General features: G+C 49.5%; 1 protein-coding gene across 2 annotated transcripts in view; it reads left to right on the top strand.

The window, feature by feature from the left end:
• The window catches only part of PAN3 (poly(A) specific ribonuclease subunit PAN3), a 2,094,753-nt gene that overhangs the window by 1,196,737 nt on the left and 876,438 nt on the right, over positions 1–21,578 (top strand). For both annotated transcript variants that reach the window (XM_069640299.1, XM_069640298.1), the window contains one exon: positions 16,367–16,424. In XM_069640299.1, coding sequence (XP_069496400.1) covers positions 16,367–16,424 — 58 coding nt within the window. The remainder of the gene's footprint in view (positions 1–16,366; positions 16,425–21,578) is intronic.

Raw genomic sequence — 21,578 nt, 5'->3', positions numbered from 1 at the left:
GTTTCTTTGTTGATTTATGTCAGATTTGGTTTGACAGAGCTTGTCATTCAGGGGTCATGCTTGGTTTCGCTGAAGCACAATGGGGATATGAATGGGCATGGCAGGGCCTTATTACTAACAGTAGTTTGAGGAAGAACAGATTAAAATAGCGTCAGAGCAGTATCCTTTTAAGGTAAAATACCCCCTTTTCTTTTTTTTTCCAACAACACTATTATTTTTCATATAAACAATAATAGTAAAAGCAACAATGCTTCACAATCAGCATAAAGAATGAATTTTACAAAAAGACCAGAGCATCATAAATAATGCAAATCAAACAGAAAACCAACCGTAGTGAAACATAACCAGCAAGATAACCACAACCACACAAGACAGCACAAAAAAAGGGGAACCCCACCCTTTTCACTACGACTACCATAACCGTCAAAATAAGTCCACCTTCCCATCCATCATATAGAGCCATAAATGGACCCCATAATTTCAAATAATCCTCATCCTTATCTTTATTATGAAATTAAACCTTATCATACTGTGCCAAAACATGTAATTCCGTCAGCCATTCATCAACATTAGGTTTCTTCCTCGATTTCCAAACCCTGAGTATTAACCTGATAGCCACCATTATGGCCCTATCAATCCAACAAGACTGTCTTGTAATTTGACCACCCCTATCCTTACGGGAAAGTAGTATGATATTCACCGACGACCTCCGCAAAACCACATCAAAAATCAAATCAATTCTATCAATCACTGCCATCCAAAACTCCAGCACTCTCGGGCAGTCCCACAATAAATGCAACAATGTACCCCTATCATTATTACAACCCCAACACAAATCATCTGGCCGGAGCCCCAGTCTAAACATCCTAACAGGTGTCCAATATAACTTTCCAATAATGTTTTGTCGAATTAAACGTAAACCCATATCAGCACCCAAAGTCAAGTTAACCTTCAGAATGTATTTCCAATCTAACTCAGAGTTCATCCAGAACATCATCCGACCAAACATTTCTTAATCTAGACCATGCCCCCCGGAGTTTCTCCCAATAGAACCATCAGCCAATTCCAATCTATTTATCATATTCTCAAAAGCCAAGTACCTATTCAGTTCACTTGGCCTCAGACCGTAGCTATTCATCAATTCCGCAAAACTCAACAACCTATCCCCATCCAACACATCTGCCAACTTCAGAATACCCTTGTTAATCCAACTGAGCCAATTCAAACATTTATTATCAATCTGTAAAGCAGTATTGTACCATATAGAAGCATCCCTACTGAAACCATAACTCCTTCCATTGTCTCGAAACCACTCTCCAATAACTTGTCTAGTAGCCACAATCGGGCGCAACTTCAATCTATTAATTGGCAATTTATCCATACTGTATACGGATCTCAAGTCAAAAGGAGCACAAATGCCCCTTTCCATACGCAACCAAATTGGTTCATTCACCCCACAATCTCTAAAATAATAGCTTTTTTAAGTAAAAAAGCTTTGTAATATTTTTCCAAATCAGGGAATCCAAATCCCCCATCCTCAACTTTTTGTACTAGCATGTATTTCGGAACCCTAGGCCTTTTTCCAGAACCCCACAAGAAAGAAGAGAAAAGTTTTTCAATCTTAAGTAACTGTATCTTATAAAACAACGGGATGGACTGAAGAACATGCAAGATTTTCGGCAAAAGAACCATTTTAATTGCATTGATCTTAGCCCACAGATTCAATGTCAATCTCTCCCATCTCCTAATCAATAAGGACATTTGCGCGGTTACCAAATCCAGATTATATTGCAGTAATTTCTTTAAATCCCCAATAATATGAATTCCTAGATACTTAACCCCCCCTGGAGACCATTTACAATTCCATGAACTAAAAACTGAACTTCCATGCCGACCAGACAAGGGGGAAAAGCTCAGTTTTATCGCAGTTCACCTTATGCCCTGACAATTCACCCACCTCTTGAAACATTGATTTTATTACATCCCCACACACTTCTGGATTCGATAACATAAGAAGCATATCATCAGCGTACGATAGGACTTGCACCTCAACTTTCCCAACATTAATACCTCTAATAATCTCACATTGTCTAAAATAAGTAGCAAGAGGTTCCAACGCCAAATCAAACAAAAAAGGTGACAACGGATGAAATACCCCCTTTTCAATGCTGCTTTTACACTCTATTTCTTTTGTGTATGTAAGAACACACTGGCAAGCCCCCACAGTGTGCCCCCTTGTCCCATCCTGCCCATGTGTGCTTGGCACGATGGTGCAGTCATCTTTTTGTTGCTGCAATACGCAGTTTTTTGAGGCCATGGTGCTCACAGGAGCCAGTGCAGCGGTTTTGCTGGTTACTGTAGATGCGTAGCTTGGTGATGTGGGGGACGTACAGCTGAGTACGTCCCCACATCACCCACAACAGGCTCCCATAAATATGTTCCACTCATTATCCCTGGCAACACATCTCTGCCCCTGGTCTCTGGGGTTATTGTCCCACTCCCTTCTCCCCACATCTCTGGCATCGACCTCTGCTCATTCTTTGGCTCATCTCATTCCTCATTTTTTCAATTTCTTCCTTTTCTCTCGTCATTCTCCTGTTCTTCTCAATGAGCCTCTTTACATACTCTTCCCTTTCTCCTACCTCCCTCTTCCTTCTGTCTTTCCTGTTTCTCTCTCTGCATCTTCTCTGCTGCTTCTCTCTTTCCTCTCTTTCTCCCTTTGGGCATTTTGTTCCATCTCTTCCCGTTCTCCCTCCTGACTTTTTCCCTGGCTGCTTCCTTCATTTCTTTATACTCTACTCTTCACATAACTATTTTTGGTGACTTTCCCCTCGAGTTTTAACAATATTTGTCCTCCTACCCATTTCTCTGGTTTCATCACGGTCTCTCCACTATCTCGATAACCTATGGGTACGCTTCTTGCCCTGTGGCCATGTATCTGCATGCCTTTCACTCTCCGGAGCTCTTCCTTGGTTGCTTTTAGCTGCTTTTCTAAGCTATGGTAGCCCTCTGTTCTTTCTCCTCCCTTAACTGTGTCTCTGAGCTGTGCCATGCTTCATGCTCCATTTGCACTAATGGTGCTTTTCCTTTTACCACTTTCACCCTTTTCCTATTTTCATATTTTCATTACCTTCCTCATCGCGGTATTCATACCTGGGATTACTATACCCTACAACTGCTGGCTGCACCGGTATATTCCCGGGCTGGTCGAGACTGGTGTGCTCTCCTCATATGGAGGTGGTACTGTGAATTGTGTGTGGCTGCCTTCCTCATCTGGTAGTGGCAGAGCTGTTGGCTGTGTCTAAGAGCTTTCCTCAGGGAGGAGGCGGCGGCACTGTGGGCTGCTCACTCTCCCCCTGACGCATATGAAGCTTCCATTCCTTCCTAGGCCCCTCTATTTATTCCTCAAAGCGCTTCCAGAGTTCTAATACCCTTGGCCTGTTCTTGAGCTTCCTGCCCTTGTGTGTGGCATGTAAGTATGTGCATATGTGTTGGTGTAAATTTTTACAGTGAGTGCCCTCTTGTGGCCACGACAGGTACATATTTTCAGCAGTCCCTTTCACCCACTCAGCATGATATTTAGTGATTTTTGGCACCAAATCTAGGGAATGCTTTGCATAGGTGGATTATTGGGATATATGACATGGTGACAACTTTTAAGCAGCACGTATCTTGGCACTGACACAGAATACACAATTTAAAACAGTGGTTAGCTTACCAAAATTTTAAAAGCAGAAATAGTTTTTTGACAATTTTCTCACACTTTTCACTTAGCACCACGCCCCAAACTCCAAATTGTACCTCTGGATCACAACAAAATCCGCTCACAATCTAAATGTGCATACTTAACCCATCAACCTCTATCTCACAACACACAAAAGAAAAATCGCCTCTAAAGGACCTGCCTCACAATACCATGCCAGCAAACAACAATTTAATCAACAAAACCACAATAGAACACACCCCGGGATATCCTTATCTCTCTTCCACAAGCTTGAACCGACCTCTAAGAGGGTCACAAAAGGCCAAATTGCCCTCTAACTGGCATTTGTCAAAAAAGAGACAACACAGAATGGTTCTCCAACGTTTGAACAGAAGACAGGAGTTTATCTAACATGAATGAGTCATTGTGATGTCACAGTTATGAAAACCTATCACTGCTAATCATTGGCTCCCTCTATTAAACTACATATGGTACCTATATGTGCACAACTAGGGATTGGACAATCGTTATCTAAAATCCCACCGATGGACCTTCCCCTAAAAAGTGCTACCTCCTCATATCTTGAAATTAATTGATAGGCCCTAAATTACTACTGCAGTGAAAGACATGTGCTTCATAGAGTACAATCCGGTCACACTATCCATGAACTGGCTGCATGATGACACTTATGTAGGTGAGAGACCAACAAGAGAGACAAGTCCCCGGGACATGTACAAATCAATCCTCGCACAAGGAACGCCAGAAGAATATTACAGAAACCTTCTAAATCTATCACTAGCAACAGGGACTGTACCGAGGCTCTTCAAGTCAGCATATATCAAGCCACTTCTAAAAAAACACAAGTGGCGACGTAGAGGACCTCTCCAAATACAGGCTGATCTCAAACATTCCCTACCCGGCAAAACTCCTGGAAACCTATGTATATAAACTTACCCAAAAACACCACCTGCTAGACCAAGCTCAAGTCTGTTTCAGACCAGCAAGAGGAACGGAAACAGCACTACTATCCATCTGGGACGACCTAAAAACGAACGCAGACTCAAACACAACCTCAGCCCTTATTCTGCTTGACCTTTCCGCAGCCTTTGACACAGTTAGCCATGACACCCTGACCAAAAGACTAGAAGACATAGGTATAACAGACACAGCACTACTCTGGACTAAATCATTCCTAGCAGACACAAGAGAAACCGTATGGATCAAACCCTTCAAATCCACAAGTTAACGACTGTGAAGTGCCACAAGGATCCTCACTATCACTACTATATGTCAACATCTACAAGACTCCGGTCATCAGAATCTTCAAAAAATTCAACATTACTTGCTACAACTACGCAGATGACACTCAAATCATCTACAAAATCAAAGACACCGAAGCCGATCATTCAACTCTAATCGATAGTCTGAAAGTTCAACTGGATGAATGCCAACAACGTGAAAATCAACCCAGGAAAGACCGAAATCATGATCATATCCAAAGACCAAGAGAAAGAAACTGCCATCCCGTGGCCAACGGAAATGGGAACCACACCAACACCATCTAAGGTAGTAAAAAATCTGGGAGTCCTGATGGACAGCACCCTAACCTTAGAACCACAAATAAATGCAAAAGTGAAGAAATGTTTTTTCCTCCTCCACACGGCAGGAAGAATCCTACCTTTCCTCTCCTTCACGCACAAAACACTCACTATCGTCGCACTCATGTCAATCGACTATGCAAACAGCCTCTACCTCTGAATACCAGAAAACCACCTGAAGAACCTACAACGGATCCAAAATGCAGCATCCAGACTACTCCACAAACTATCCAGAAGAGATCACATCACTCCTGCCCTAAAAACACTACACTGGTTCCCAGTAAAACATTGCATCACCTTCAAAACCATGTGCATAACACACAGGGCAATCAGTGGACAAGGAGCAGAATTCCTACAAAAGAAAATAACAATCTACAAACCAACGAGGCCCTTCCGATCCAGCAACGAAATCTGCCTGGAACTAAAACCATACCTCAAAAAAAACTTGGAGGCACCTCCTTGTACCACTTAGCAACAAAAACCTGGAACAACATCCCAAAAGAGATGAGAAACACCGAAGATCACCACACATTCAGGAAATTACTAAAAACCTGGCTCTTCAACACCGCAAACTCAAACTGAAAACTGAAACAGAGAAAAAGGACGACCTAACTGGAAAGGACACTAACAGCCCCAGAACCGACAGGGAAGCTCCCACAACACCTGAACGGGTGACACCGGATAGACAAACACAGGTGACACCGATGGAGACGGAGTCAACTACCCCAGCCAATCCCACCCAACATCTTCACCCTAGGCCTCTAGACTCTATCTTAATCTGCCAGCCTCCACTCTCCGCCCTCTGCAACTTATCCAGAACAGGACTGCGAGACTTGTCCTTGGCCTCAAGCCCAGGGATTGGATCTCTCCAGGACTGAAATCTCTGCACTGGCTCCCAGTGGCTGCGAGGATTAAGTTCAAAACCCTCTGCATTGTACACAAGGCCTTATGGGGTCTGGGGCCGCAATACCTTCAACTCTCTTTTCCTAAATATCTTCCTTCTCGAGCTCTTCGCTCATCTGCCTCCAACTCCATTAGGGTCAGTCGCTTCTCCAAGCAACGAGTTGGTAGCAGATCACTCTCTTCGACAGGGGCCTCTCTCTGGAACAGCCTTCCTGCCTCCCTGAAACTCGAGGAGAACCATCTTCGGTTCCGGAAACACCTCAAAACCTTCCTCTCTGCTTCTGCTTTCTCTCCTCCCCTCGCTTGCTGAATTCCTGACTGTAATTGCACTGGTTACCTGACCACCCTTTCTGATCCCTGGCCTGGGCCCCGTCAATTGCCCACCTGCACTGCCTCCCTGGCAACCCCTGCACTTGGGGACGGTTTTTCTGTATCCTTTCAGTCCCCCCCTACCGGCACTTATGTCTGCACTTCCTTGCACTTGCCACTAGCTGGCTGTTTTATGTGTCTTATTTATTCCACTTCCCATGTACTGCACTTTCACCACTCCCTTCCTCCTGCGCACTTTTCCTTTCCCCCCTTCCCGTGCCCTTGCGTGATCTGAATGACACCTGGCCTAGTAGGATCGTTGTCTGGCCTCCCTTTGTCCCCCCCTTGCCTCGTCGCGCCTTGAAACACTTGTGTATAGGTGCGTTATAAATGCCAAATCCTATCATATCTCCAGGTGCCAAAGTGTTAATTTAATTGTCGAGATACTGGCAATCACCACACTAGCTGAGTTGTGGACATTGGCAGGTGCACTGGCCACAGGAGTAGGAAGGGAGGACAGGTGGGCTTTTGAGGAAGGCTGGCGGAGGTGGGGGCCTGATGTGAAAGGGACCTTGAATACAAGATAGGCCTAGATCAGGACAGAGGCGCATCAGGGGAGACTATGCAAGCCCAGCTCCTCAATTAGGATAGAAATGCCAACTAACCAATTCCACTAACAATCTCCCCCCTCTGCATACACCTGTCAAACCAAACACAACCACAAACCTACAGCACAACAAACCACACACACTTCACTACATTGCAACAACAAAACAAAAACACACTTATACTTGCACAACAGTACACGACGACTACTGGCCGCAAACACCCCAGGACCAGCCAACGGACCCACCGGGCTGAGGCTGCCACAGCACATCACTGCTCTCTTGCACTTTTCCTGCTTCCTCCCACTAACTCACCCTCCCTCCCTCTTTCAGAGCCGCCAGTGCGCCAGGGGACCACTCCGGTGGTGATAGTGCACGGTACAAATGTCCTTTAACATTAACATGACCTTATTTTAATTAAATCAACTAGCCCATGTTTACCTCCCATGCCATGAGTCCAGGCTCAAGGCCTTGTTCTCAATCCGTGATCACCATTCTTCTCTTGAAAGGTTAATGAATAATTATTTTGTGAGTCGTCATGCTAAGATTTAATCGCAGCATTTTAGTGTTTTTCTTTAGCCGGTTCTTGCGTCTTCCCTTCATGCCTAGCCGGTTGCAGAATACATTAATCTGCCAACTTCCTCTGAGTTCCTGGGATGTGCAATTAGTCCCATAAACGTGCCGTGCCTTTGCAACTTGATTTATCGGACAGCTGGCCGAACACAATAATATCTTATTCCGCCATGTACACTTCCTGCAAAGGCTCGGCCTTGACATTTCTTTGGGTAGCCACCATCTAGCCGGCTACAGCATTTTCCCCGATTTGTTCAAGCGTGCTCAACTGGGCTTTTCTTAAAGCAGCAAGCTGAATTCTCTGCTGGTGTAATTTTAATATGGCACGTTCTTTGCTCTGCATTTATTTGCTGCCTACCGAGAACCTGGTGCATGCCTGGCACATCAAAGTTCTACCTATAGGTAGAACCTCTTTCCTACATATAGAAATACTGCCCTACTAGCGTTCTGAGTCCCTATCTTGGTACACGCCTACCTGTCACCTAATCTATTTTATTTAAAAACACACTACTTGTGCAAGCTAATGCCTCCTCTGTCCCCTATTTGTCTAGCGAAACTAACTATTCTCCAGCATGGGGTCTGGCATGGATTCACATGCTCATGAATATTCCCCATCGTCAGGCTGGGAATCCTCAGTAAAGAAAAATCAGTTTCGTTTCTGATCTGTCTTTCGTAGTAGTAACTAATCACTGATCTCTGCGTCATACTGACCACAGCCAATGACTGCCATCTCCCTAAGACCCGCCTCTGGCAGCCATCTTCAGATTTTTACCGCACGTTCAAGTGTTGGGAGTCCTCGTGCTTAGCTCTTGAGCTTTTGCTGCGTGTTTCGCGCTTTTTCAGGTGAATTTTAACTTTTTTTCGGTTATTCGAGCCTCAAGCTCCACCGTTTCTACTCCCGTTAACGGGTACCCGTTGCGGGATTTTCCTACGCCCCTCAAGGGTGAAGATGTCGTCGAATCGACCTCTTGGAGGATTCCAGAAGATTTGCGGCCTACTTCGAGATGGCCCAGAACGCGAGTTCGTCACCTGGACCCAAGCTGTTTCGCAGCTGCCCTGGATTCGGGCTGCAGAATGTGTTTAAGGAGGACGAACATTTGCGATGCGTCTACTGTCTTCATGGGGACAAGACTCATGTAGAAAAGGACTGCCAGTTCTGCAAGAACTTGTCGGAGCGGACCATGGGGGACCGTCGATCCCGTCTCGCCAGCTGGTTGGAGATGGGCTCAACGGGTGAGAAGAAGAAGAAAGGGTCCGAGCGGGCTTCTAACTCCTGTGCGGGCACCCCGGCGACGGGGGCCCAACACCAGGCCAAGCGCTGTGAGTCCGCTGGCTCTGGGAGCACCGAAAGGTCGGGCTCTAAGGTCGCCAGGCAGGGCGCACCTTCCTGGCACCGTCAACCACGAGCCAGCGCTCCGGTTCGGGGAAGAGGAAGTCCGAGACCCCGGGTAAGCTTCGGGAGAAGCCCCGTCTGATCTCGGGAGAGGGGGAGCGAGGTGTCGCCCCTCCCCCTAAGGAGAAGTCCCAGGACGCACCTAAGGTGGTGAAGGCCCCTAGCCAGCAGGCAAAGGCCTCTATCGAGGCGATCGTGGCGACTCTGGCCAAGCCGGCAGAGACCCCGCCAGCGGAGACTGCCTCCGGGACTAGAGTTTCCCTGCCGCCAAGGAGGGAATCCTCTTTTCAGCCCATCGTCATGGCCCCCGTGATGGAAAAAGGGGGGGGGGGCACGGTAGCCTCCTCGAGCTTGGAGTCCGCCTCGGAGGGGGAACTGACAGAGGTCGTGAGGAATCTCGAAGTCCAATTCGAGAAGGTTCGATCCCTCAAGGAAGATCCTCGGGAGATAACCGAGGAAGACGACGATGGCGAGGAAGAGCAGCCTTCCCTTCCGGCGCAGCCGGAACCTAGGCCTCAGGATAGCTCGGCGGCCTTTTTGTTTGCAATCCAGTCCTTATGCTCTGAGATAAGGACGAGATTACCACGGCCCAGGCCGGAGGACCCGCAACCTGGCCCTTCGGGAAGTCCTCAAAACAAACGATGGAGGACCCAACCCTCTCCTCTGCTTGCCCCCGTAAGGCCTGCAGTTCCCTCCTCATCCTCCCACGAGTCGGGAGATGACGGTGCGGTGGGCTCGGCGACGATGACGGAACGGGTCTCCCGTCTCCCGGGCCTCTCCGCCCGACGAGATTGGCTCATTCCACGCCATGATCGCCAGGGCGTCCGAATTGTTCCAGCTCTGCCCGGAGGAGCAGAAAAAGGAAGGTTTCCTCTATCAGCGCCGGGAGGCCAAGAGGAAGACTGTCATCGCGGTGCCTCTAATCGATGACATCTGGGAGGATGGCCTGTCGGGACTCAAGAACCCCTCCACGGCACCAGCCAAACGGGACCGGTACGAGAAGAAGTACCGGGTCCCCGAGACCGCTCCCCTGTGCCTCAGGGCCCAGCCAACGCCAGACTCGGTCGTCTCGGCGGCGGCGAAGAAGAAAGCGGCAGAGTCAGGAGCCTCAACATCGAATTCCCCTCCGGACAGCGAGGGAAAGAAGTTGGACGCCATGGGGCGACGGGTCATTTCGTCGTCGGCGGCGACGACTATCAAAGCAGCCAACGCCCTGGCGATCGTGGCCCGTTACGACAGGGAGCTCTGGTTTAAGCTGGCCCCCATATTGGACTTCCTACCGGACGACAAGAGGTCCGAGGCCCTGGAAATACTTCAAGAAGGCGAGGTGGCGTCGGACCACGCCATAACGGTGGCAACCGATATTGCCGATACCAGGTTCCGCCAGCTGGGCAACTGAGTTTGCCTACGACGATGGGGTTGGCTCCGGGCGACCGACTTCCGTCAGGACGTCCAGTCCAGGGTGTTGGACATGCCGTTCGACGGCAGCAACTGGTTCGGGAAGGCGGTGGACGAATCCCTCCAAGCCATAAAGACGTACATGGAGACAGCCCACGCCCTAGGAGCCCTTCAGCAACGACGGCCCTTTCGGAGCTCCGGAGGCAGAAAGGGGGCCTCCAAGGGATCCAGCGGTGGCTCGTCGTCCTACTGCCAGGCGGCACGCTCCTCGTCTCAGGAGGCCTACAGGGGTCGCGGCAAGCAGGGAGCGCCTTGCCGCCGTCGGCAAGGTGGCCAGGGCGGCAAGGCCACCACCTCCAAGTAGGACTAAACGGGCCGTGGCCTCGGGCCCCCACCGAAGCATCCAGGTGGGAGGCCGGCTGACGAAGTTTGTCTGCGTGTGGAAGTCCATCTCCACCGACCGTTGGGTGCTGGATACCCTGGCAAGAGGACACTCCATCGAATTCCTGAAGAAGTGCCCTCACGTTCCACCTGTGGCCAGGAAGGAAAATCACGTCCCGCAACTGCTGTTGGAAGTACGGGCGATGCTCAGGAAAGGCGCCATCAAGCTCGTCCCGAAGAGGCTCCGGGGTGTACTCAAGGTACTTCCTCGTCAGGAAGAAGACGGGCGGCTGGCGCCCCATCCTGGACCTTCCTCGTTTGAACAAATACATCAGGTCACAAATGTTCAGGATGGTCGCCCTCCAGCACGTGCTGGGACAGCTGGAGGAAGGCGACTTTCTATCGTCGCTGGACCTGGAGGATGCATACTTCCACGTTCCCATCCTCAAAAGTCACCGAAAGTTCCTCAGGTTCGTCGTCCAGGGACGCCACTACCAATTCAGAGCACTGCCGTTCGGATTGAAGTTGGCCCCCAGGGTCTTTACCAAGTGCCTAGCACCTGTGGCGGCGTGGCTGCGCCTGCAAGGGATTCACGTCTACCCCTACCTGGACGACTGGCTCATCCGCTCAAGGACGAGGGAACTCGCCGTCGAACACACTGCGAGGACCGTCCAGCTACTCACAGACCTGGGATTCGCCATAAATTACCCAAAGTCCCACCTGGTGCCGTCGCAGGTGGCCCTGTTTCTGGGAGCGAAGCTCGATACAGTGAGGCGCCTGGCGGCACCGTCGGAAGAACGGACGAAGACCATTCTGGGCAAAGTGCAGCGCCTGCTAGCCACGGACGTGGCCAGGGTGAGGTCCATCAAGTCCCTCCTGGGGATGATGTCCTCTTGCATCTACCTGGTGCGCCTCTGCAGACTACGGATGCGCTCTCTTCAAGAATTTCTCGACACCCGTTGGATGCAGGCGACGGGCACCTTCGAAGACAGGGTCCCCCTCAACGAGGTGTTCGGCGGGCGATTCAGTGGTGGGGCGTTCGAGCGCACCTCACGGCGGGCAAGGACTTTCAGACGCCGGCGTACCAGGAGACGGTGACGACGGACGCTTCCCTGGAAGGTTGGGGCGCCCACACCAGAGATCTCCACGCAAGAGGCCTCTGGCTCCCGGAGGGGAAGCTCCTGCACATCAACACCCTGGAACTCCGAGCCCTGTTCTGGGCTCTCAAATCGTTCCTCCCGTCGCTCAAGGGCAAGGTGGTGCAGATCTTCACGGACAACACCACGACAATGTTTTACATACTGAAGCAAGGAGGCACCAGATCCCCAGCCCTTTCCCAGGAGGCACAGGATCTGTGGCACTGGGCGGTCGCCCAGGGGATGTTCCTGGTTCCCTTCCACCTGGCAGGAGAAAGAAACGCCATCGCCGACTCGCTCAGCAGGGAGCTGCGCGCGTGTCACGAGTGGGAGCTGCGCCACGATCGGTGGATCAACTCCTCCGACGATGGGGCAAACCCCAAATCGACCTGTTCGCAACAGCGACAAACTCGAAGTGCCAGAGGTTCACCAGCAGGTTTCCCCAGCCGAGAAGCATGGGTGATGCGTTCTCATTCCCCTGGGACGGCCTATACGTGTATGCGTTCCCTCCGTTGCTGCTTCGACTCATCAACCAGCTCAAGAGGTCCCAGTTCTGGATGATCCTCGTCGCACCGGCGTGGCCGAGGCAGATCAGGTTCCCGGACCTTCTGGACTTGTCAGCGTCCCCATCCATCAAGCTGTCGGCGGACGCGGATCTTCTCTCCAGAGAAGGAGGCGCCATCCTCCACCACGACCCGGCGTCGCTGAACCTGCAGGCTTGGCTCCTGCAGTGCTAGAGTTTGGAGGGTACGATATACCGGCCGACTGCAGAGAGGTTCTTGCAAAGGCCAGGGCGTCCTCGACTCTCAAATGCTATGGTCACAAGTGGAAGAGGTTCTCTATCTGGTGCCGAGCACAGAAGATCAACCCCCTACGGATTACGGCCCCTCAAGTGCTGCCGTACCTGCTATCGCTGGCAAAGGCTGGGCTAGCCCATGCCTCCATTAAGATTCATCTGGCGGTGATCTCCAGATATACCAGAACCACAGGACGGACGTCCCTGTGGTCCCATCGACTGGTAAAAGAGTTTGACAGGACTGTTCCGGTCGTTCCTGCCGGTGAAGGCCCCGGCGTGGGAACTTAATGTGGTGCTGACCAGGCTCATGGGGCCCCCATTTGAGCTGATGCACTCCGCACCGATGAAGTTTGTCGTGGAAGACTGCATTCCTGGTGGCCATTACATCCGCACGACGAGTGGGAGAGATCCAGGCCCTATCCTGCAAAACAGCGTACTTGGCTTTCCATGCCTCAAGGGTGGTGCTTAGGACGCACCCCTCCTTTATGCCCAAGGTGCCGTCGGACTTCCATCTTAACGAGCCCCTGGTGTTACCTGTTTTCTTCCCGTCGTCTTCGTCGCCGGCCGAGAGGACTTTGCACTCGCTGGATGTGACTAGAGCGCTGAAGTTCTACGTGGACCGCACGAACAGTTTTCGGAGGACATCACAGCTGTTTGTGAACTTTGGACCTGTGAATCAAGGGAAGGCTCTCTCGAAGTCTTCTATTTCCAGATGGCTCTCCGGCTGCATCATGCACTGCCACCGGTTGGCTAACCGACCGCTGCCAGGCCGTCCGAGAGCCCATTCGACCAGAGCGATCGCTGCTACTACGGCGTTCCTATCTGGTGTGCCCCTACTGGACATCTGCAGGGCTGCTACGTGGAGGTCGACGCACACCTTCACGAGATTCTACTGCGTCGATCGGGATTCCAGGGAGGAGTCCAGGGTCGGCCAAGCAGTGCTGCGCAACCTGTTCGCCTAAGGTGAGCCTGGTGAGGAGGTAAGAGATGCTTAATGTTGAGTTTTTGTATTGTTTAATGTTGAGCCTTTTGCCACCTCCCGTGGTTGTGCATGTGTGTACTGCTATGTATTCTTGTATTCATGAGCATGTGAATCCATGCCAGACCCCATGCTGGAGAAGGAACAAGTTACTTACCTGTAACTGTTGTTCTCCAGCATGGGTCTGGCATGGATTCACATGCGAACCCTCCCGCCTACCCCTCTGCGGCTCTTCACTTGGTCATACTGCCACTTCACGTGCTACCAAATCTGAAGATGGATGCCAGAGGCGGGGCTTAGGAAGATGGCAGTCATTGGCTGTGGTCAGTATGACGCAGAGATCAGTGATTGGTTACTACTACGAAAGACAGATCAGAAACAAAACTGATACTGATTTTCCTTTACCGAGGATTCCCAGCCTGACGACGGGGAATATTCATGAGCATGTGAATCCATGCCAGACCCATGCTGGAGAACAACAGTTACAGGTAAGTAACTTGTTCGTTCTTTATGCAAGCTGCTTTTCCAGGAGAATTTAAAGTGCAGTTTCAAATGGGTCCTTTCTGATTTTATTACCTTTTTTCTGGTGAATGTCAGTGGGTGGGTGGGTGGGTCGCACTACACCTTCCTTGGCCCACAACAATCCTGATGAATGACAGTTCACTCTAGCAAGTTCTCCTGCAACAAAAGTTCATTCTTTTAGAACAAACACTGTTTCTGCTTGACACTCTTTGTGGGTTTGCAATTTGCCTGGTGTTCTCTCCTGCCAGGACCTCTATATTTCTCAAGTAGCATATACCCTTCTTCTTGGCTTGGTAGATCTGCTTAGTAATCCTCTTTTACTTTGGTTTCTTCAATTTCAGTGTTCAAAAATCTTCTGCCCTTTTTATTCATACACAATCTTCTTGTCTTTTCACTTTTTGTAAACTTCCCAATGTTCTAATTCTCTTCAGCGTGGCCGCCGAAACACCCAAAGTTCCCACTCTGCTCTGGCAGACTCACCGGCTCACTGTAGTGTTTCTGGGGTTCCTCGCGCGTACGCAGTGTACTTTCGATGCAGGTTTGCCACTTTGAGCGGCTCAGACTTCTTTCCACGCTCTCTCATGGCTCTGCTCCTGTATGCTGGCTTCTCTCCGGCTGCCATTAAGGACAACACTGCTTTTCTTGGCTGCCAGACGGCCAAGGACCCTCTTGCATTTCCTGGTGTCTCCATGTCCCACCTCACTGGCACCACGTTTCTTTCCTTCTTTGCCAGCGAGCACTTTCACTTAGCCACACCGACTCGTGCCTCCAGCTTCTGCATAGTGGCTTGTGCCTACATCCTCCTTCCTCCTTCCCTGGAGAGATCACGTCTTCTCCGGAGCTCCTTCTCTTAGCGTGATGACAATTTTCAGTGGTCCCGTGCACAGATAATTTCATCCAATGACTAGCACGTTCACCATGCTTGTTGCTCAGTCTCATTTGTAATCCTGCTCGTCTCAGTACTTGAGTGGTTGTGGGAATTAGTCTGTTGATGGTTTCTGATGGGTGATTCTTCAAAGGTCTTTATTAATGGGTTCACATGGAAGATCAGTTCTACCTGAAGAAAAATTATAACAAAGTTTTGTTTTTCCAGCCTTTACTCTTGAGGTCAGGGATCCAGGTTTGGCCCAAAGGGTACTGGAAAAAGGTTGCCTTACTTTTCCTATAGGGGGAACATATGCATGGCAACAGGCCATAAGGGTATTGGGGAACAGGGTGTTTTCCGCATTGGGGAAATGTGGGATGCTGCGTCTTAATCAATTAAGCCATGTCATCTCCCCTGTGGCTGTCCACTCCCATGTGATCCTCCGTCATATAGCCGCCCCCAGGGTCAGGATCAGGCGGCGGCTGCTAGCCCCTGACTACATGGGCAGTGGTTACCTCTTTGGAATACTTGATGATTCCATTGGATTTATCACATTAGCCTCACAGGAACACCTGCACTCTACAGGGACCTTGCTAGTTTGAATGCCTTTATACATCCTTCTTGACATCGACAGTCGATTCACAGCAGCGCCTACATGGCTCCTCGGGAGATAAATGGGGTCCCCACATATCACAGTGGCCACCGACGGATGGAGGGTGACAGTGGATGGCGGGAGAGAAGCAAGTTCCTTCCGTCTGTTGCTTTGCCATCTTGGCCTAATTGTATTTGTAAGACATATTTTGCAATGTTTATTTTGTCTGCAATTTACAGTCCCCTTGTTTGCATTATTATTGTATTTGTCCTCTATACATGTATGAAAATAAAATGACTTTAGGATGCTTGAACTTCACGTTTCCGAAGCTGTTCATTTCCTGTGTCTTTACTTTAAATCTTTACCAAAATGCTCGAATATCCTATTATGCTCAGGGTAGAGAGCTGCAGCACCTGTATTGCAGAGCACAATACAAAAAAAATGCCGAAAATAAATGACTTTGTGACCATATACAGCATACCCACGCTGAAGCAGTATTGTTACAGGGAATCAACAAGATTTCTGTAAAGGCACAGCTGTTGGGGACCTATGTTTGTTAATGACCTGTGCAAAAGGTGTACATTAATTACACGTTGTTTTATTTATTGTTTAGGAGCTGATAAACCGGCATTTAATAACAATGGCTCAAATTGATGATGCAGATATGCCTGGTAAGCAGACTCAAGAAGGTCTTTTTTTTTTTATTGGACTATGTGCAGTCTCCATAGGATATGTATTAGTGAAAATCGTATTTGCAGATACATTTAATGACTTTGTCTTCATTTCATTAAGTTGACTGACGTTGTTTTACTACTGCCAACTATAAATAATCACTTTGCAAGGTGGTTGATGTAGGAGAGATTTGTATCACATTTCAGAATCCTGAAGACGTGTTTGAACATAGCTGTGCCTCCAAAATGCAATCTAAGATCAACGCACACATCTGTATCTTGCCTAAATAACTTCAATCTTCTGTAACGGTCATCCTTTTTAAGACAGTAAGTTTAATTTACAATCCGAGAGGTAAGAACATGGTGAGGGAAACAGAGGAAACTTGAGTGACGAGCAGGGGAGGTGAAGGTGGGCAATTGGTCAGCCAGGGATCCACAAGCAACCAGTCTGTGAAACAGTAGGGATCAGATCACCCAGCCTAAGGTAGTGTGGAGAGTGGAAGAGGGTGTGTCTTGACCTAGGTGTTGGGGAGGAGCCATTCTTTCATGAGGGTGGTCTTGAACGCCTTCCTGAACTGAAGTAGCGAGGGGGCAAGTCTGATGTTGTTGGGGGAGGAGGTTCCAGAGTCTTTGGGCGCAGATAGAGAAGGCCGGTCTTTTGGTTCCTTCAACCTGCACTGGTGGAGTTCAAATCCGCTCATTTCTTTAATTCTGGTGAATCGTAGGCCTTCAGAAATGCTGAGTTTCTCAGTGAGGAGCTAGGGCGACAGCCTTGTAGATGATGGATGATTTAAAGATGATTTGGCCTTGCAGCTGGAGCTATTGCAGTTTGATGAAGATCAAGGTCATGTGGTCGAACTTGCAGAGAGTCCTTTGAATCGTGCTGCAGCATGCAGGGTACATCTTGGCGGCGCCCGAGTAGTCTCCCAATGGCCTTCCAAAAGATCTTTTCCACCATTCCGGTGCAAGAGGACCAAGGCATGGACAGTGTTAGGCAGAAACCTGTGCAGTTCCCTCTGGGACCACTACAAAAGATTTAGGACTACAGGTGTTTGGCAGTAAACCCACTTGGTAGCAGTCTGTACCGCACAGATTCACTTGGTAGCTGTGGCTGAGCAGTCAGACTTCCCTCAAGAAGAGTTACGCAGTATACAGAGTATTCGCAATAGGTCAAGATCACACAATAGAACAAGTAAACACTGACCAGGGCTTGGTGTAAAAGAGATATAATTATTTATTTAAAACCACATCTAGAAAAACACACAGGCACTAATAATAAGTAATTCAAAAACATGGTCACTAAAAGATATACACTCCCGTAAAAGAATATTAGACAAGTCTTAAGTAAAGCCCCACTTATTTTCAGACAGAGGTGACCGCTTAACGTAGATGGAACTCTAATAGTTCGTTTAAAAAAGGGAGAGAAAAGCAGAGAACAAATTGAAACAGATCCCAACACTTTTTCAAGAACACAAGGGAGGAAGGCAAAGTAAAACCATGAAGTTGAGTTCAAGAGTCCGGATCCACTTTCAGAGGATCCAAACGAAATGTGTCCAAGGTCACACGGTTGCAGTGCACAAAGGTCTTGTAAAGGTTCAAAAAGGAGTTGGACCACAGAAAGGGACCAGTTAGAGGGTCAATGCGGCCAGCCCAGTCCAGAAGGCTAAGGAGTTATTACCTTGTAGCAATCTTTAGAAAGGGAGGCCTGGCGGACACGGTACCTTAAAGTGGTGAGAACGCTCCAGCGGGGGCAGTTGTTCCTGGCAGCGGGTGCAAGTCGGTGCTTCGTCCGGGGGAAGAGAGGATCTCTTCGTGGAGGAAGACAGGAGTCCGTTGCACTGCCAGGGAAGAAACCAGCCGCAGAGTTTCTCAGGTGCAAGGAGCGGTCTGGTGATTTGCGGTTCAGTGGGGAGTGGCTAGCCGGCTGCCGGGGTGCTTGGCACGGGCAGTTCGACCACAAACCGGGCTGGGGTGCGAAGAAAGAAAGGAAAACTGGTTGTGCCCACCAGTCAGGGGAAGAAGCCTCTCCAGCCGGGAGATCTTCTCTGTCGTCGTGAAGTGGAGAGTCGGTTCTGCAGGACTCCACCGTTGGTGTCGTCGTGGTAGGTCGGCTCAGCTTCTCCCACGTCGGATTCTCAGGTCTTGTGGCGACTTCTGAAGTTCCAGTCCCCAAAGCCCTGCTTTTATGCAGAAAACCCCCATTCACTCAGCCTAGCTATCACTCAAACATGCTACCACTTGGGCCAATCACACAAGAGTGCGACCTGGGTTACCAAGGTAACTCGGTCCAGGGTGCCTAAACCCCCTCCCACACACCCTGTGGTACCCAAACAGAGTGGCACCACTTTTGGAGGCTTCTGTGGAGAAGCCCGCCAAAAAAGTGGAACAAAGGGCTCGACTTGGGTTGGAGTCACAGAAGAGAACCCAACGCCATTTTAGAATCGAGTCTTGGCAAAAAATACCAACCAGAGAATTAATATTAATTAAATAAACTGGCGGTATGTTCGAGGCTATGAGAATTAAATAATTAAAGTTGGTAGCCTTGAACAATGGGAAAATCCCATAGGAAAATATTTGCGGTCGAATATAAAAAGTAGTTTCCACCGCCACCAGCCAAAACTCGATCAGGGGGGATGGAGACGTGCCCCCTCGACTAACAGACCCCGGGGCAATCGAATTGCCCCGACCAGTACGTCCACAATATGATGGTTTGTACTGTTTTCTGCTAATAATTTGGGACTAGTAAAGCCAATGGTGACTTTACATGCCCTGGGAGACAGTAGTCAGTCCCAGGGTATGGAGTCTATGGTGGGGTGTCACTATGACACCCCTGTGTTACTGCACTGAGGGTGCTGTGTAACACACATAGGAAAAACACATGATACCCTATGGAGTAAAGGACCCCATAGCCCAAAAAACACATTACCAGTCAAAGGAATACCATAAATCATGTCCAAGAGTGGGAGAAAAAAGAGCCTCACTCTTGGCAGGAGGAAAAAAACAAACTCCAGAAATCCAGCAAAGCTGCTGGGGGACTCACTAGGTTAGGAAATTCAGTCCAAAGAGAGAATTCTCCCTAACAGACAGCAGATCTGAAGTTGTTTTCGAGGGGATTGGGTCCTCCGACGTATTCCATATCTATGACCGTAATCACCACAGCTTATCTATGATATTTGTATCTCCAGCTTGCTGGCCTCGGAAATTTTTTTTCCCAGTAGAGGGCGCTGTGCGTCGACGTCCGTCGAGTAGGTGCTCCTCGACGGCCACCGTATCGACGCCGACGTCATCATGCCTATAAATGGCCATGCGCAGCGTCCGTTGCTCAGTTACGTTTTTCCGCGCTTCGTGTGCCTCGGAATACCGTTGCTCAGTTCGTCAGTCGATATATGTTAAGACGGATTTCTGAACTCTGTCCTGGTGGCGCAGAAGTTCAGAAGGCCAACCTAATTACTTGGAACAGGGTAACCTCTGGACGAGCCAGACCAATCAAGGTAGCGATCGCGGCGGTCAAGACTAGGTCTCAAGAGGGGTGAGGGTGACTGAAAGCCCGCAATGAGCACACAAAGCAAGAGCGCTTACAAACTACTCCAAACAGTTGTTATATCAAAAAATAGATACACATTTATTTTAAGGCCTTTAAAACAATGACCGTAGCGAGAAAATCACAATATCACAATATTAAACCAACACATACCATATCAACCCAATATATATACAAATACACAGTCGCAAGCGTTTAAAGCACGAAATATGTAGTCCACCTGAAAGGAAAGGAAAACAGGCAGTGCGATAACGCTTTAGACTCAGTTCGCCTTCAGAGGCACCTAACTAGATGGAAGTCCGAGCCCTGCGAAGAGTGGAGCCTTGTGCTCAAAGTACCTGCCACGCCGGTGCCAACGGGCAAAAGGGGAAGCTCTTCGGAGGGAGTCAGGCAGTTCGGGTTAGTGCACAGCAGAAGGAGAACAGGTTCCGCAACTCAAGCGCAGCCTCCACAGCGGGCAGAAGCAGAGCGCGAGTACGGCCAAAAGGGTGCTGTTTTTACACAGCAGGGAAAAGCAATGGGATACTGCAGGAGGGCGACCAGATCCTAGCTAAACTACTCACCGGTCCCCGAAGCAAGCAGACCCAGGCTTCTCCACGCTAGTTTCAGCAGCTGGCAGGTTCAGAAGAGCAGGGAACGCCTCGTAGTCGTGTAGAGCAAAAAGACGTCCCAATCGACGAAACCAGCACAGTTTTGTTGCCGCAGCAGGACAACGGAGCGGCCGTGTGTATTCAAGCCAAATGTACACTCCTCCCTTCAGACTTGGGAACGCCAAGTGTACGAAGCGTGGGAGAGTGACAAGGACTCGAAATACAACACAACCTGGCGGCAGTTAGAGAGCAGGACTCCCTTGTAAGCTGGTCAGTCAACTGGATGGCCCAGAGACACTTCCGAAGGCTTACTTGGCAGGAGATGATGAAGTCGCCGGGAATAGCTGTTCCTGCTATTCCAAAGGTCGAAGCACCAGTGCAGGCCTTCTGGTTCGATCCAAGGAGGAAAGGGCTTTCCCCGGACGACAGCAGTGCAAAGGAGGATTCCTTTAGCGGGTCACCAGCGATTCCTCGGTCCAGCCTCTTGGTTGCAGGATACTTGGCTCCTGTATTCCTTCGTTCGTGAGAACTCAGGAGATCGACATGGTAGTGGTGTTTCCAGCTCCCTCTTATCCACGGTTCCCTTCGCGCCAAAACGGAGGGGAGCCAATGGGAGATCCGCTCATCAACACACATACCATACGTGGACCAATCACGGACCACGGTGGTCCCAGGCATTCACACCACCCCAGACTCTCTGGCACCCAGGATGTGTATTGGGACCAGACATCCCAGCCCACACCCTGGGGGCACACAAAAGACATGTAGAAGCCCGCGAAAGCAACCACGTTTCGCGGGAAAGTACATGTCCAAATAAGGAAGGCCCCGGGTCGCCCGACCTGGGGAAGGTGAAGGGAGCAAGACGGTAAGTGGACAGGACAAAGGAGCCTCGTGGACTGGCCATTTTGGGAGCCAGGCCACCATTTTGGGTTCAGTGCGAAAAACGTGCTCAGAACGCCAAAAGGAGCTCAAAATAAACAAAACGATCGCTGCCACCATTCGAGTCCCTGAATGACTTGCACC

This window comes from Ambystoma mexicanum, chromosome 7q (genome assembly GCF_040938575.1).
Source record: "Ambystoma mexicanum isolate Mex_15411 chromosome 7q, UKY_AmexF1_1, whole genome shotgun sequence".
NCBI classification, from domain to species: Eukaryota; Metazoa; Chordata; class Amphibia; order Caudata; family Ambystomatidae; genus Ambystoma; species Ambystoma mexicanum.
Note: the sequence above shows the minus strand (reverse complement) of the source record. Positions and strands in the feature narration are given on the sequence as shown.